The following is a 16,598-nucleotide window of genomic DNA, read 5'->3' as shown; positions in this document are numbered from 1 at the left end:
TGGGTTTATTAACACTTTTAACGAGTTAGTTCAGGAACAAACCTCACCCAACTGTCCTTACAAAAGGAAAGGTCCATCCATTGGGCAGACAGGGTGGCAGGCTAGTTTGTTTCCGGCAGATCAGGGGAAAAGGAAACATTCTGCTATCCCCCAGCAGTTCATGTGGATAATTTTTATGCACACTGTGGCTCCTCACAGTCTCCTCAGGCATAAAAATGAGGATCAGGCAATCTCTTCTTGCCCCCTCCTTCCTCCTGAATAGTGATCACATGGCTTTTTGCCGGCCATCCTGCCTTCACAATGAGCACCTGGTCTTCGTATATACTGTTGCTCTCCCCAGCCGTCGTTCACACTGAATGTCCTTAACGGGGCCCAGGTCTCGGGGGTGTGCAAAAAGTTAAAGACCATGTCAGTCTCCCACTGTTCCTGGGAGTTCTCAACAACGTCCATGATCTGGGGAGGGACATACAGGTAATCCAGACCCCACTTCAAAGCTACCTTTCTCTGCACCTCCCGCTGGAACCGGGAAAACCTGAGCAGCTCCTTAGGTCTTCCTTATCCCGGTAGGACACAGGCATCTTGAGACCTCACAACCCATTGAAGATAGGCAGGTGCTCTGGTCTGGGTGGTAGAGGATCTGCTGCTAACAAGAGTTCCTACAGCTTCTTCAGGTCTCACCACTGACTCTGGCCCATCTCCTCTCAGATTGGACTTCCAGGACCTGGGAACCTCCCGTCTCCTATTCCTCCTCTGGGCTTTCACTAGGGAATGACCACTCCACCAGCCTCTCCAGGGATCCAAATTCGGCTTGCCCTCCCCATCCAGCTCACTTGGAGGCGCACCTCCCCTAAACACTGGCTCTTTCTGGACTAAGACGACTAACGACACAGGGTCAGCCAGCATTTCAGGGACTGCTGTGCAGTACTCAAAGTTTCCAGGTCCCTGGCTAGGCCGCAGGCCATAATAGACTCCTCTTCTCTGATGTCCTCTTTCTTCATAAGGGAGTCCTTAGGCCTCGACTCCACTCCACCTTTGAGGGATGATTACAGGCCCTCTCCGGCCTTCTGGGACTTCAGAGGCTGTAGGCGGCACAGTCCTGAGTGCAGGTCCACATTGTAATACATTGTAATACTGTGGCTCCTGCTGGCTGGATGCAAGCCAGATGATCTGTTTGCCACAATGGCCGCGCAGGGCTCAGGCAGTAACCACCGTGGTTGGGACCTGGCATTCTGGGCAATGAAGGCACAACCACTCGGCCCCTTTGATCACTCCGAGGGTGAATCCCCTGTGAAGCTCTAGCCAGACACCGCCATCCACCATTGCCCGCAAGAAGTAGACATTCACCCTCCACCATCTTGCTCCGCTGCCTCGTGTTGTCTGCTGCTAGCAGGAAACGATGTGTCTCCTCCAGGGTGTGAAACCCCCCCTGCTTCCAAACAGGCTGGCATCTATGAAACTGATAGGCAGGCCCCTCCCTTTGCGTGCTGCTGTAACCCCTTGCAAGGCAAACTGAAGTTAGCAGGCATGCTAATGCTAGCAGTACTAGTCCAGGCATGGCACTCGGCACCGACTGTTCCCAAGCAACTGAGAACTAATGACTGCTGACTTTTGCAGTGGTTGCCGGTAGCAACAATAAGGTTTCTAGCCAATGCCTCACTGAAAGGAATATCTATAGCACAGTCCTGCCCGCAGGCTCACCCGATCACCCCGGGCAATAGTAGACACTTCCAGGCACACTTTACTGTTAAATGCATAAGTTTGAAGCAGAAGTTCAGTATGTCCAGCATTAGTAGATCACTGGACATATTTGTATTCCAATAGGAGATGTCCAGCATTAGCAAATCGCTGAAAATATTTGTAATCCATGGGCGCGATCCCCTGCCTTGGTTGCCGCGGGTGACAGCATATGGAACAAAGTTACTGAAATTGCAGGATTGGTATATGTATGTTCGTCCTTGCGCTTGTTTAAGGCAACAGGGTAAGCAGGCAGCAGAAATTGTCAACTGCTCCCGCTGGTTCCTATGGGCAACGACATTTATTATTGCAGTACTGAATAGCAGGCAGAGCACACAAGTCCTTCCCCAGGGTTAAATTCCTTAATGGTGGAACCAAGAACAGTTCCCCGGCTTGCTCAACTTCAGTTGCTAGGGGCAACAGCTGGCAGGTCACACGTGATCAGGTGGCCCTGAAACTAGCCCCCAAATATAGCGGTACCCCTTTCGGCAATGTGGCTCACAGTTCATCCTGCCCAGACCAGTGTTCACTCCTCAGTCACTCTCAGGTAGAAATCAGTCCTTGTGCTTGTTTTTGTTATTTTTATTAGGGAATTTAATTTGGATGGGGTAAGGGAATTATGAGATACCCAGCAAATTGTATATCAGCCAATAGGTGGATTGTATATCAATCAATTAGTGGATTGCATATCAATCAATTGGGATAACTATGTATACGCCTCTGTACACATTACTACTTCAGTCTCCTTCTGCACAACACTTGCTTGCAGACTATTGCTCTCTTTCTCTTCCTCCTGCCCGACTCTTGACTCTCAGGAACAGCTAACACGTAGTTAGGCCTGACACTGACTCAGCCAGTCCCAAGTAACTTGCCTTTTGCAGGCAGGGACTGCGGGCCCCTGTGGTGTAGCAGAAAAATAGAAAGACTTTTGTGCTAGCCGTCCTATAGGTGGACTACTCCCAGGCAGTCCTCTTCAGGCCCTGCCAGCCCTCCTGGCTGCAGCAGCTCGATTTCACTGCCCATGCCATTGCAGTCCTCACTACTGACTCTGCACTCATCTCTAACCGCATGCGCCCAGTCTTCTCAAGCATCCCTCCTCACTCCTCCTGATTGCACATGTCGCTCACCAGCCATCCTTGCTGCAACCGATGGTTCCCTCCTGGAGACTTGCCTGGCAGTACTTGCTCCTCCTGTCCAGATCCTTCATGCTTTCCGGAAGGGCTCCGTCCTGCACCCGAGCCCAGGCCCAAGGTCACCCCCCCAGACTGGGGAGCTAGCTCCCTCAAAGGCCCCGACAGCCTAGTACTCCATCTCCAGTTCTTCCACCCAACTACTCCCCAGCTGGGCTGACTAGGTATTTAAAGGAGGCCTTCCCCCTGCCAAGGGGTTGGGGAATGGTCAGGGCTTCTTAGAACCCCCCAGGCAGCTCCACTTCTCCTCTTCTCCACTCCTTATAGAATCCTCCAGAAGAAAGAGGAAGGTCTCAGTGAGGCTACCTGTGAGTCACCAGCTGCTAAACTCTGAGCCACTCCCAGCATACACAAACCAAAACAAACATTTTTTTCTTTTCCTTAGAAAAAAATAAAAAACATGATTTTTATAACAGCTTATCTGTAAAATCCTTTTCTTGGAGTACACCACGGGACACAGAGTCAATTACATAATGGGTTAAGGGTCACCAGCAGTGATTGAACACTGGCACAGCCAATCGAAGACAGTTCCCCTCCATATAACCCCTCCCATCAGGGAAGTACCTCAGTTTTGTAGCAAAGCAGTAAGGTTCCCATAAGAAGGGGGGACCTCTGTGTCCAGTGGTGTACTTCAAGAAAATTGTTTTACAGGTAAGCTGTTATAAAAAATTCTGTTTTCTTTCGTACATCACGGAACACAGAGCCAATCATTACATAATGGGACATCCCAGAGCTATGCTCAATGAAGGGTGGGAGACACAGATCAAGCAGGCCGCTTACGGACAAGAAGCCCTATACTGCTGCCTGCAGCACACTATGCCCAAAGGCGGCATCCTCATGTCCTTTCACATCTACTTGATAGAATTTGGAAAATGTATGGACTGAAGACCAAGCTGCAGCTCTACAGATCTGAGCCATCGAAGCCTGGTGATGCACTGCCCATGAAGCACTTATCGCCCTGGTAGAATGCGCCTTAACAGAAAAAGTAGGAATCCTGATCTTTAAACCATAAGCTTGAATAATTACTTGTTGAACCCACCAAGAAATGGTGGATCTTCATGCCGCTTGTCCCTTCTTGGGACCACCTGGCAAAATAAACAAAACATCTGTTTTACGTATCTGTGAGGTTCCCTGCAGATACACCTTTACTGCTCTTACTACATCTAGAGAGTGCAATAAACTTTCCTTCGCTGTCCGCAGATCAGGAAAAAAGGAAGGCAGAACAATATCTTGATTCAAATGAAATGCCGACACCACCTTTGGTAAAAAGGTAGGATGGGGTCGTATAACAATCTTGTCCTTGTGACAAATTAAATAAGGCTCTTTACAGGAAAGAGCTGCTAATTTCCGATACTCTTCTAGCAGAAGAGATGGCAATCAGAAAGGCCAATTTCCTGCTCAGAAGGATCAAAGGAGTATGGCGAATAAGTTCAAAAGGTTGCCTTTGCAACACTGACAATACCAAATTCAAATCCCATGGGCACAAGTAGGGATGTCCCGATACCAAGCATTTCCCCGAGTACTTGTACTCTGGGAAATGCTCCGATGCCTCAGCCGATACCTGGGCAGGCAGGGGAGTTGCAAGTCTTCTCCCCCGTGCTATCTTTCCCCCGTTCCGTGCTGTGCTCTTTCCCCCGTGTTCCGTGCTGTGCTCTTTCCCCCGTGTTCCGTGCTGTGCTCTTTCCCCCGTGTTCCGTGCTGTGCTCTTTCCCCCCTGGTTCCGTGCTGTGCTCTTTCCCCCGTGTTCCATGCTGTGCTCTTTCCCCCATGTTCCGTGCTGTGCTCTTTCCCCCCCGTGTTCCGTGCTGTGCTCTTTCCCCCCCGTGTTCCGTGCTGTGCTCTTTCCCCCCCGTGTTCCGTGCTGTGCTCTTTCCCCCCCGAGTTCCGTGCCGTGCTCTTTCCCCCCCGTGTTCCGTGCTGTGCTCTTTCCCCCGTGTTCCGTGCTGTGCTCTTTCCCCCCCGTGTTCCGTGCTGTGCTCTTTCCCCCCCGTGTTCCGTGCTGTGCTCTTTCCCCCCGTGTTCTGTGCTGTGCTCTTTCCCCCCGTGTTCCGTGCTGTGCTCTTTCCCCCGTGTTCCGTGCTGTGCTCTTTCCCCCGTGTTCCGTGCTGTGCTCTTTCCCCCGTGTTCCGTGCTGTGCTCTTTCCCCCGTGTTCCATGCTGTGCTCTTTCCCCCGTGTTCCATGCTGTGCTCTTTCCCCCGTGTTCCATGCTGTGCTCTTTCCCCCATGTTCCGTGCTGTGCTCTTTCCCCCATGTTCCGTGCTGTGCTCTTTCCCCCCCGTGTTCCGTGCTGTGCTCTTTCCCCCCCGTGTTCCGTGCTGTGCTCTTTCCCCCCCCGTGTTCCGTGCTGTGCTCTTTCCCCCCCGTGTTCCGTGCTGTGCTCTTTCCCCCCCGTGTTCTGTGCTGTGCTCTTTCCCCCCGTGTTCCGTGCTGTGCTCTTTCCCCCGTGTTCCGTGCTTTGCTCTTTCCCCCCGTGTTCCGTACTGTGCTCTTCCCCCCCGTGTTCAGTGCTGTCCGCTCTCCCCCCCCCCCCCCCCGTGTTCAGTGCTGTCCGCTCTCCCCCCTCAATCTGTCAGGATGGAGAGCGGAGGTAGGAGCCGCTAAACCCGGCTCCTACCTTTTCAGAATGAACAGAGTCAGTGATCACTGACTCTGTCCATTCATATAACTGAAACATCGTAAACCTGTGTTTACGATGCCTTAGTTTATGAATGGAGAGGAGCTTCTGTCCATTCATTTCAGCTGAGGCTGCAGAGAAAGGGACTGGGGAATCTGTGTCCTTAGTCCCTTTCTCTGTCTTAAAGGGGAGATGTCAGAGGTCTGTTAAGGCCCCTGATATCTCTCCAAAGACCCCCAACAGGGCTGATAAAAAAAATAAAAAAAAATTGCAATAAATATTTTTTTTTAAAAATAAATAAAATTAAAATGTAAATAAGAAAAAAAAACACACTGACAATCCACCCCCCCCCCAAAAAAAATCACTGTAAAAAAAAAAAAATTTAAGACAAAAAAAAAAAATACTGTCACATGACATTAAAAAAAAGTATCGGTAATCGATATCGGCGAGTACTTGAAAAAAAGTATCGGTACTTGTACTCGGTCTCAAAAAAGTGGTATCGGGACAACCCTAGGCACAAGCAAGACTTGACTGGTGGATTGATCCGCAGTACCCCCTGAATGAAAGCCTGAACTAGGGAATGAGATGCCAGCGGTATTTGAAAAAAGACTGATAGAACTGATATTTGACCATTGATGGTACTAAGGGCTAATTTCATATCCACTCCTAACTGGCAAAAGGCGAGATCCCTACTTATGTCATACTCCTGAGGATTCCATTTCTTGGTTTCACACCAGGAATCATATGCCTTCGAGACTCTTTGGTAGATAAGCCTGGAGGCTGGCTTTCTAGCATTAATGAGTGTAGAAAGCACTGGACCCGAGATGCCTCGTTTCTTCAAAATGTGTGTCTCAGTAGCCAGACCATCAAATTTAGCTTTTGTCTAGGATAATACACCTGTGTAGTGTGTGTTTGTTATGTTTTTATAAACAATAATAAAAAAAAAAAAAGTTAACCTTTAAAAAAAAAATAAAAAAAAAAATTAGCTTTTGTAAGGAAGGATGGAACACTGGACCCTGCGACAGCAGGTCGTGACGAAGCGGAAGCTTCCAAGGTCTTCCTACCGCCATCTTTATGATCTCAGCGTAACAGGGCCTTCTGGGTCAATTTGGGGCCACTAGAATTACTGGAATTCCCTCCTTCTTGATACTGCAAAGTAGCCTTTGTAAGAGGGCGATCGGAGGAAATACATAGATCAGTGAGAATTGATTCCAGAGAATTATTAGAGCATCCAATCCGTAGGCTAGAGGATCTCTCGTCCTGGATACAAAGTTGTCCAACTTCCTGTTGAACCTCGAAGCTAGCAGGTCAACATCCGTGTCCCCCATTTATGACATATGGTCTGAAGGACATCGGGATGGAGAGACCACTATCCTGGTAACAGCTGCTGGCGACTCAGATAGTCTGCTTGCCAGTTTTCTACCCCTGGAATGAAGATTGCAGAGAGACAAGGAACATGATCTTCTGCCCATGCCAAAATTCGATTCACCTCCTTCTGAACACCCTGACTGTGGGTGATTGATGTAAGCTACTGCAGTAGCATTGTCAGATTGAATCTGAACAGGGTGGCCCTGTAACCTGTGTGTCCAGGTTCTGAGGGCTAGGAGAAATGCCTGAATCTCCAGTATGTTGATGGGCAGGTTCTCTTCAGTCTTGGCCCAGGTTCCCTGGGCTGAAGCTTCTTCTAAACACTGCTCCCCAGCCCATTAGGATGGCATCCGTAGACACCGCCTTCCAGATGACTGGGAGAAAGGATCTTCCTTTCCGCAAGTTCTTGGTTTTTAACCACCAACTGAAGCTTTGGCGCACTTGTGGAGACAGGCGTATGGGTAAATCCAGAGCTTGGATCTTCCTGTTCCAGGCGGCTAAGATACTGCCTTGAAGTAGTCTCGAATGAAATTGGGCGTAAGGGACAGCCTCGAAGGAGGCCACCATCTTCCCTAATAGCCTCATGCAAAGGCGAATAGACGGCCCTTTCGTTGCCTTGACCTTGTGGATCATGTCCTTTAGAAACTTGATCTTTGACTCTGGCAGGAATACCCTGCTTTGGGCTGTGTCTATGATCATGCCCAATTACTCTACCCTTTTTTGGGCTTGTAGAGAGGACTTTTGTAGGTTTACGATCCATCCTAAATGCTCCAGGTATTTTACTGTAGTGATCACAGCGTGATCTAATCCTGCCACTGACTGATCTATCACAAGGAGATCGTCTAGATCAGTGGTGGCGAACCTTGGCACCCCAGATGTTTTGGAACTACATTTCCCATGATGCTTATGCACTTTGCAATGTAGTTGAGCATCATGGGAAATGTAGTTCCAAAACATCTGGGGTGCCAAGGTTCGCCATCACTGGTCTAGATGTTACCGCTATGCCCTGTGTCCTTAGATTTGCAGACAGAGGGGCTAGCACCTTTGTAAATACCCAAGGCATGGTAGCCACACCAAAGGGCAGAGCCACAAACTGGAAGTGGCAATGTTCTACCGCAAACCTTAAGAATTTTTGGTGAGCGGGATGGATGGGCACATGTAAATATGCGTCCTTGATGTCTATAGACGCCATAAATTCTCCGCTTTGTAAGGTGGCGACCACGGATCGAATTGTTTCCATTTTGAAATGACGAATGTTCAGAAACTGATTTAAAGATCTTAGATCCAGGATGGGTCTGACGTCTCCAATTGGTTTTGGAATCACAAAGATGTTTGAATAAAAACCTGAACCTTGGTCTTTTAGGGGTACTTCTGTGATCACCCCTTGAGACAGCAAGTGATCCAATCCTTTGAAGAAGGATCCTCTTTTTAGTGGATCTTTGGAGAGCCTTGAACTTCGGAACTGAGAAGATGGGATCTCTCGAAATTCCAGTTTGTACCCTAGGGATACTGTGGATACTACCCACTTGTCCTGAATTTCTGTCTGCCATGCTGCTGAAAACTGACGGAGCAGTCCCCCCACAAGAGGCTTTGGGGTTTTGCTTGTTAGCTTTTGAACCCCACAGCTTCTTATTCTTCTGGGCCTGGTTTTCTTTAGCCTTTGTGGCTGGCGGAAAATTCCGTTGCCACGGGCTGGAGGCAGATCTTCCCGGAGCCGGGGAGAGAGAACGTTTAAAACAAGGACGCTTGTTTTTCTTCTTCTCTGGCAACAGAGTGGTCTCATTGCTCGATATCTTTTGGATATATTTTTCCAAATCATCCCCAAAGAGGCGTTCGCCATGGAAGGGGAAACTGCCCAAAAGTCTTTTGCATGGGGCTTCTGCTGACCAATGCTTTAGCCAAAGAATCCTGCGCATATGCACCAGCTGGAGCGTAAGGCGAGATGGCTGTTGGATAGAATTTCTAATGGCATCCACTGTAAAAACATAAGGCCCTAGGCATATTCTCCCAAAATTTGATCTGCTCCAAAGGCAGATCTTTCATCCCCTGTTTTACCTGGTCCTTTAAGGCCTGACACATACCAACCGCCACCACAGCAGGTTGGATTACTATGCCCCCCAAGAGAAAAGAAAGACCTTAATTTTTTTATCTACACAAGAAATGGCTACATCCACAGCAGGCAGACTCCACTTCTTGGTAAACTTCTCCGCCATAGGATAAAGAACTTCAAACTTCCTAGGAGGAGAAAAACACTTATCTGGGTGTTTCCAGTCTGCGTAAATCAGATTCTCCAATAAAGGATGAATCGGAAAGGCACAAGCAGCCTGTGAGGATTTTAATGAACCCAGAGAGGAGACAGGTGATTCAGTTAATTCAGAAGAGGTTAGTCTGAATGTAGAGCGTAATGCTTCAGCATAACATTGCACCTGTAACTTTAGAACCTGGGAAGCAGAAAAGGGTTCCTCTGATATTACTGATCCCTCCGAGTCCTCATCCACTGATGGGGCCTCATCCTTTCTCTGAAAGGAGATCCAAAACAACAGAAGGAGATCTGCTTTGCTTTTTGTCCTTTTCTGAGGACTTTGCGATTAGCGCAGCGATTCTCCCTTCTAAGTTGTCCAGGGCTGTCGCCAAAGAGTCCTCAGTGACATATGCAGGCACAGGCACCACAGGAGATGCTGCTACTCCTGATAGAGATAATGGCTCATCCTGTACAGAAGCATCAGATATTACAGGAGAGGAAGGTACCGAGCAGGCATGGCTAGAGCCCCCTGTCTTAGGCGGCAATGCTTTTTTGATTTTAGTCCCAGAACTTCTTCTTTGGGAAGACATATTACCAAGCAAAGCCAATGTACCAACAAATGCATATACTACTGTGCTAGTTTAGCAATCTACATATAACTATGCAACTAATAACACACAGTTTCATGCTAGAGTAGGTGTCTTATCTTGGGAGTGCTCAGCCAACCACATGGAGACCTTACGTGCCCTTACGCTGCTGTGTCCCTTCAAGGAAAGCTCCAGGCATGTGAGGCTCTTCTTATCACTTCCTGTCTGTGTTTGCTATCTGAACCTCGTGCCCGCGCACGCTCACAGGCCCGCCCCCTCCTCCCATTGCCAATAGCATAAAGCGCACCACCGTGCGCGTGCGTGCAACCTAGGGGTAATGGTGGTAAAAAGACACCTACTCTAAATAGGAAAGGTCCTTAAGTTTAAAACTTAGGACTCTTTCCTGGCTTACCTTGTCCCCGCCGCAGGTTTTCTGCCAAGCAGAACCAATCTTCCCCCATCACGGCGGGGTATACGTGCCAACCTTCAGGGATATGGGTTCCTACTTAAAGGAGGCCTCTTCCTGGGCCTTGTAAAATACTCTGCCAGGACTTTTAGCGCAATAGCGAAAGTGATGGACCCTAGAGTCCAGTCCTCCGAAGAGAGACATTACAACCGACAACTTGTCTGTGAGGTCCGGATACCATTCAGTTTTGGCGTAACATTTTAGGCGTCTTGGATGGACCCGAAAGTGTAACCTTTTTTACCCCCTAAGGGTTTCTTTGGCTGAAGTTCCATTAGCACATCCTATTCGTGTCCAACACCTTAGACACTGGCGAAAAAACTGAGGTACTTCCCTGATGGGAGGGGTTATATGGAGTGGAACTGTCTTCGATTGGTTGTGCCAGTGTCCAATCACTGCTGGTGACCCTTAACCCATTATGTAATGATTGGCTCTGTGTCCCGTGGTGTACGATAAAGAAATAAATGTTGCATTTTGAGTTGAGATTTAAAGTGTAATGTGAACACAGATTCAATTCACTGCCATTCACAGAGCTGACATCCAGGGTAATATATATGGCCTACATAGCAAACATTTTAGTCTGTATTGAACCAGTTACACAAAATAAAACTTACGTTTGACATGTTGACATGAATAAAGTGACTTTACTAAAAGATCAGCAAATATTGGATTACTACACATCACTGTACTTGCAAACAAAACAGTCAGTTCTTAGCTATCCCACTGCTTGTGCTGCGGTGTTGAAGATCCAGACTTACTAAAGAAGGCTCTGCATTCCATTCTTTGTCGAGTGTCATATGCAGGCAACCCCTGGACTGCTCTGTGATTAACTCTGCTGTCACTGCATGTAGTGTAGGCAGCAAGACAGGTAGTAGTATTATTTTTTTACAGGTAAGCCTTGTGTTTAAGATGGTGATAAAAATACGGTACTTTATATTGTTAGTCATTTATGTTTAAGTTACAATACATTTTCATTTACCTGGGAAAGGAGTGTATCACAGGCTACATTTAAACCAAGTCCCACCGCAATTCCAAACACTGAGGTATACTAATGGGGATGAGAAGAAGATTAGTTTCCATAAATCACCTTGCTTAAAGGATTTCCATATACTGTATAAAATTATATGAAAATACTAAAACACAGATTTAAAAGCTATTTTTCTTTTGCCAATCTTCTTGCTAAAGTGAAAGGCATAGATAGTAAGTTAAACTTACCGATACTGCTAGCATGATGGCATCCAGCTGTAATTTTCCAATATGCCCAACAAACATGGCAGTTATGATGATTGGTACAAAATCCATGACATTTATAAAGACCTTTAAAATAAATAGCAACATCATAATTAAATTACATTACATATAGCAGCTTCTATTAGGAATTTACTGTATATTCTTCATTGTTAAGGTTTGTACTACGCTAGGGTTGTCCCGATACCGATACCAGTATCGGTATCGGGACCGATACAGAGTATTTGCGGGAGTACTCGTACTCCCGCAAATACCCCCGATACTGAAATAGAATACTTCTTCCCCCCCGCTGCCGCCGCAAACCTCAAAGCCGCCGCCGTTAATCAGCGTGCGGGGAACATTACAGCTTTCGTTTGAATAGCTGTATCCCCGCCGCGTATAGACACTCCCCCTTGCGCGGGATTGGACGGATGATCTGTCCAATCCCGCGCATGGGGAAGTGTCTATACGCAGCGGGGATACAGCTATTCAAACGAAAGCTGTAATGTTCCCCGCACGCTGATTAACGGCGGCACATGCGGCATCATCCAGGTAGGACATGGCTGGAATATTATGTGGGGGACATGGCTGGAATATTATGTGGGGGACATGGCTGGAATATTATGTGGGGGACATGGCTGGAATATTATGTGGGGGACATGGCTGGAATATTATGTGGGGGACATGGCTGGAATATTATGTGGGGGACATGGCTGCATTTGGGGACACATTTTAAAAAAGTATCGGTATTCGGTATCGGCGAGTACATAAAAAAAAGTATCGGTACTTGTACTCAGTCCTAAAAAAGTGGTATCGGGACAACCCTATACTACGCAGTAAATGCCTAGGCCTTTTATATATACTGTCTATATACTGTAGTTCATCCAAAAGTTATTCATATCTTTCTGCTGTCCCTTTTTTCCGACTCCCGTATGAGTGTCAAGCCATCAACAGCCATTTTTTTTTATTATTAATCTGACTGCTTGTTATCCCTGAGATAAGGACAGTGATAGAGATGTCTGCATACACTCTGCCAACTGCCTGCCCCATGTTGTCTGATATTTAAAGTATTTCTAAAGCAAAAACCTTTTTATCTTGCTATTTTTTCTTTTACGAAGCACTTGCACATGTAATACAATTAAAAAGTACAGTTTTCATTAAATTTGGATGAACAAGGATACTAAAAGGTAACCAGTATATATTTTGGCGCTACACAATCAATGACCAAACTGTGATATTTCAAGGGATCATCTAATCCAATCAATTGTCTCTATGAGGAATACAGGAGGAAGTTAAAGGAGTTGTAAAGGTAAAAAATAAATTTCCCTGAATAGCTTCCTTTACCTTAGTGCAGTCCTCCTTCACTTACCTCATCCTTCGATTTTGCTTTTAAATGTCCTTATTTCTTCTGAGAAATCCTCACTTCCTGTTCTTCTGCCTGTAGCTATACACAGTAATGCAAGGCTTTCTCCCTGGTGTGAAGAAAGCCGCTTGAGGGGGGAGGGGGCAAGCAGGCAAGTCAGGACACTCTCTACTTTGTAGATAGAGAAAGGAGCTGTGTGTTAGTGGGCGTCCTGACACTCTTACTCCATTACTGCATGTAGTTACAGATAGAAGAACAGGAAGTGAGGATTTCTCAGAAGAAATAAGGACATTTAAAAGCAAAATTGAAGGATGAGGTAAGTGAAAGAGGACTGCACTAAGGTAAAGGAAGCTATTTAGGGAATTTTTTTGTTTACCTTTATAACCCCTTTAGGATTCCGAGATTGACTTCTATGTTACAAGTCAAGAAATCACTCAAAGCCCAGAGGACGAAAACAGGGTGCCATAATACTAAACCCTAGTACACACTATTAGAAAAATCAGATGAAAAATACCACTTTCTAATCTATTGTAAGATAATCTGATTGTTAGTACACAGCTTTGAAGAGCCAAAATTATCTGAAGGGACAAACACAAAAACATTTCTTGAACGACAGAATACAATAAAATACAATATTGTACATTACATAATTTCCGAAGTTGTATTCTGTCGTACGTGAATTTGTGTAGGTTTAGTAAATTCGTAATTTTTGATATGAGACTAGCATACAAAAAAATAACCAGACTATCATTCATCTGATATTCTCATTGTGTGCATGAGGCTTAAAAGGGGAGGTCTGCCCAAAAAAATAATAATAATTAAAAGCCAGCAGCTACACATACTGCAGCTGCTCGTTTCTAATAACAGGACACTTGCCTGTCCTGGAGTCCAGCGATGTCAGCACCGCAGCTAATGTTTTTATCAGCTGTCGGGTGCTGCCACTGCCACTGTGGGTAAGGGAACCCGGCAGTGTAGCCTCACGCCTTCCCATTGGGAACACTACTGCGCATGCGTGAGGCCCCGCTCCTCTCTCCTACTGGCCCGGAGACAGAAGGAGGAGGGAGACCCGCGGTGACATCATGGTCCGCGGCACGGACTCCCAAGAGTGGGAACAGGATACCTGTCAAAGACAGGTAGGTATCCTGTCCCCCCTCCCCTAAAAGGTGCCAATTGTGGCACCGGAGGGGGAGAGGAGACAAATGAGCAGAAGTTTTACTTTCGGGTGGAACTCAGCTTTAAGTGTATATGCATCACATGTGAAATCTTGACCTTTATTTGTTCATGCAGCATTACCTGAGTGATTCTAGATCCAATCATGGCTATAAGGAGAGTTGTGCCCTTCCAGGCTTTGCCTATAGTTTGTTCACTGTCTAGCTAGAGGTTGGGGGTAAAAGGGTAACTAGGACGTATTTGCTTATCTGCAGTAGAGAAAAGTTGGCTCAAGTCTGACTGTGTCTGGCAGGACTATGTAACTATCAGACCTATGTGTTTTCATTGAATACAGTGTAAATAATATTAACAGCTGTGAAGTCTGTCATGTATTCCTACTGTATTCAGAGGAGCTTTACATTGCATGGTTTTAGACTTAAAAGAGAAAAAAAAGAAAATTAACCGTAAAAGCCAAGGCCAGAAAGTTTGGCATTATCCTTTTTTTTTTTTTTTTTTTTTAACAGGTTGATAAAGAGCTAAAAAGGCATAAAGTAAGGTGCGTGTATCATATATTCATTCTATCTGATATTACCAAATGTGGTGAAACTGATAGGAAGGAAAACAACAGTCAAACGAAATATAATAGTGGGGTTGTTGAAAAACAAAACAAAAAAATATATAAATCATCATCATAAAATATCAGTATCTAAAAAAGTCAATAATATAGCATTGACTTACCAAAGGCGCCGCAAATGATAACAGCATCTTGAGCTCAAAGCCATTTTCATGAAAATAATGCTTTACCCTCTGTGAGATGGAACTACAACAACCAAGGCAACAGTTTTTGAACATGTTGGCCAGAGATGGTATTTACTTCACAGCGTCATCCTTTGGATTATACAGCCTTCTCATTACTAAAATCCAGAATGATGGAAATAAGCAGTACAGTTCCCAGAATGGCGTCACCTCCTGCACAGCATTGTTAGAGAGGTGAATCAGCACACCGTGCAAGTGTCACAGCAGCAAAGAAGAAGAGATTGTACATTTTTCTGAAACTGGAAAGACTGGTTTATTTGCAGTTGCAGTCCCACTGCATTGTTCAATAAGAGGATAATGGCCTAGTACAAGAAACTTGATTTTCTCACTTATTTATAATAATATAGCCACAGAAGTATATGTTTTCATAGTGAAGAGATTAACAAATGAAATCAGATTCGTAACGTCTTGTTTTATGTCAGGGTCTTAGCTTAAGAGATGTTCAGTGTTTAAAACACTGTAGAGATATTGATAGACATTAGAGCTAGTTAAGGCACAACTAAGCTCTTGCTATGTACAGTATTACTGTAACTTAGTCAGGCTGTATGTACAGTAATATAAATGGGGTGCTTTTACTTTTTCTTAATTGCGAAATGCTGCAACAATGCTTTAAATTCTGGCAGCATGTAGTGGACCATTGCTCTCATCTCAAACACAAGCAGTGGGCCAGCTCTAAAGTGGTCTGATACACAGGGGGCTCAGACCTCTTGAGAGTACCTTATCTCAGAGAGCTGTGGCTGAAATCCCCTGCATGCTGACAGCACAGGATGTCCCTTGTATAGACAAAACACGTAGGGAGGGGCTAGCGGCCTATGACATCATCACACCCGCTGGTGTACTGCAACGTGGTGTCTGGGAGCTTGTGTTACCCTGAGATGCTTGTAAGTATATTTGCATGAAATAAATAGGTGTTTTTAGAAATATTACTCTAAGATCCTTTGTATTTTCCTTTGAATCTCACTGCAAAGAACGGTGCTTTCCGGACACTCAGACCCCTTTCACACTGAAGCGTTTTTACAGCGTTATAGCGTTAAAAATAGTGCTATTAAAATGCTCATAAAACGCTCTCCATACATCTCAATGGACCCTTTCACACGGAGTCCTGCAAGCAGCATCTTTGGAGCAGCTTTTGGGCGCTGAAAAAACGCTCCAATTGAAATGAATTGAAAGCGCTGTAAAAACGCCTTACCCTTTCACACTGAGGCGTTGCACTGGCGGGGCGTTGAGAAAAGTCCTGTAAGCAGCATCTTTGGAGCAGCTTTTGGGCACTGAAAAAAACGCTCCAAAAACACCCCTCTCCATTGAAATGAATTGAAAGTGCTGTAAAAACGCCTTACCGTTTCACACTGAGGCACTGCAAAAGCGCCCTAAAACGTTAGGGTCTTAGCGGTGCTTTACCAGCACATTGGGATTGCAGATGAGGTTTCGCTCGAATAACGCTCGAAAAATGCTTGAATAACACTCGAAAAAGGCCCCAGTGTGAAAGGGGTCTCAGCGTAGGACCTAGTGGGCGTGGAGGTTGTTACCATACCCTGGAGTGATTCACATTTGGTGTATCCTGTGCTAGTGATCTATTATATTCTGGAGATCCTGGTTATCCGGTAAGGAAATTCATATCTATGTCTGAGGTGGTTGGGACTAAAACCCGTACAACTGTGTCATTTCATTTTCACACAAGATTCCACACTGGTCCCCTTTTGGAAGTGGACTTTAATTTTCACACAGGACTTTCATTTTTATTATATTGTTGTTTGATTTATATTGAAAATGCCTTCATTTCTCCACTTTATTGGTGGTTTTATTTATTGATGCTGACATTATTTGTATCACTTTATTGTTTGCT

The 16,598-nt window shown here is 45.7% G+C and overlaps 1 protein-coding gene across 1 annotated transcript in view; it reads right to left on the bottom strand.

Moving 5' to 3' along the window:
• LOC120926737 (multidrug and toxin extrusion protein 1-like) overlaps positions 1 to 14,980 on the bottom strand; it is a 144,897-nt gene extending 129,917 nt beyond the window's left edge. The window contains exons 1-3 of the mRNA XM_040336901.1: positions 14,678 to 14,980; positions 11,416 to 11,517; positions 11,180 to 11,248 (exon numbers count right to left, since the gene is read on the bottom strand). Coding sequence (XP_040192835.1) covers positions 11,180 to 11,248; positions 11,416 to 11,517; positions 14,678 to 14,791 — 285 coding nt within the window. The 5' untranslated portion in view covers positions 14,792 to 14,980. The remainder of the gene's footprint in view (positions 1 to 11,179; positions 11,249 to 11,415; positions 11,518 to 14,677) is intronic.
• Between the last annotated feature and the right edge of the window lie 1,618 nt (positions 14,981 to 16,598).

Source organism: Rana temporaria, chromosome 2 (genome assembly GCF_905171775.1).
Source record: "Rana temporaria chromosome 2, aRanTem1.1, whole genome shotgun sequence".
Taxonomy (NCBI): Eukaryota; Metazoa; Chordata; class Amphibia; order Anura; family Ranidae; genus Rana; species Rana temporaria.
The sequence above is the reverse complement of the archived record's forward strand: the minus strand, read 5'-3'. Positions and strand labels throughout refer to the sequence as shown.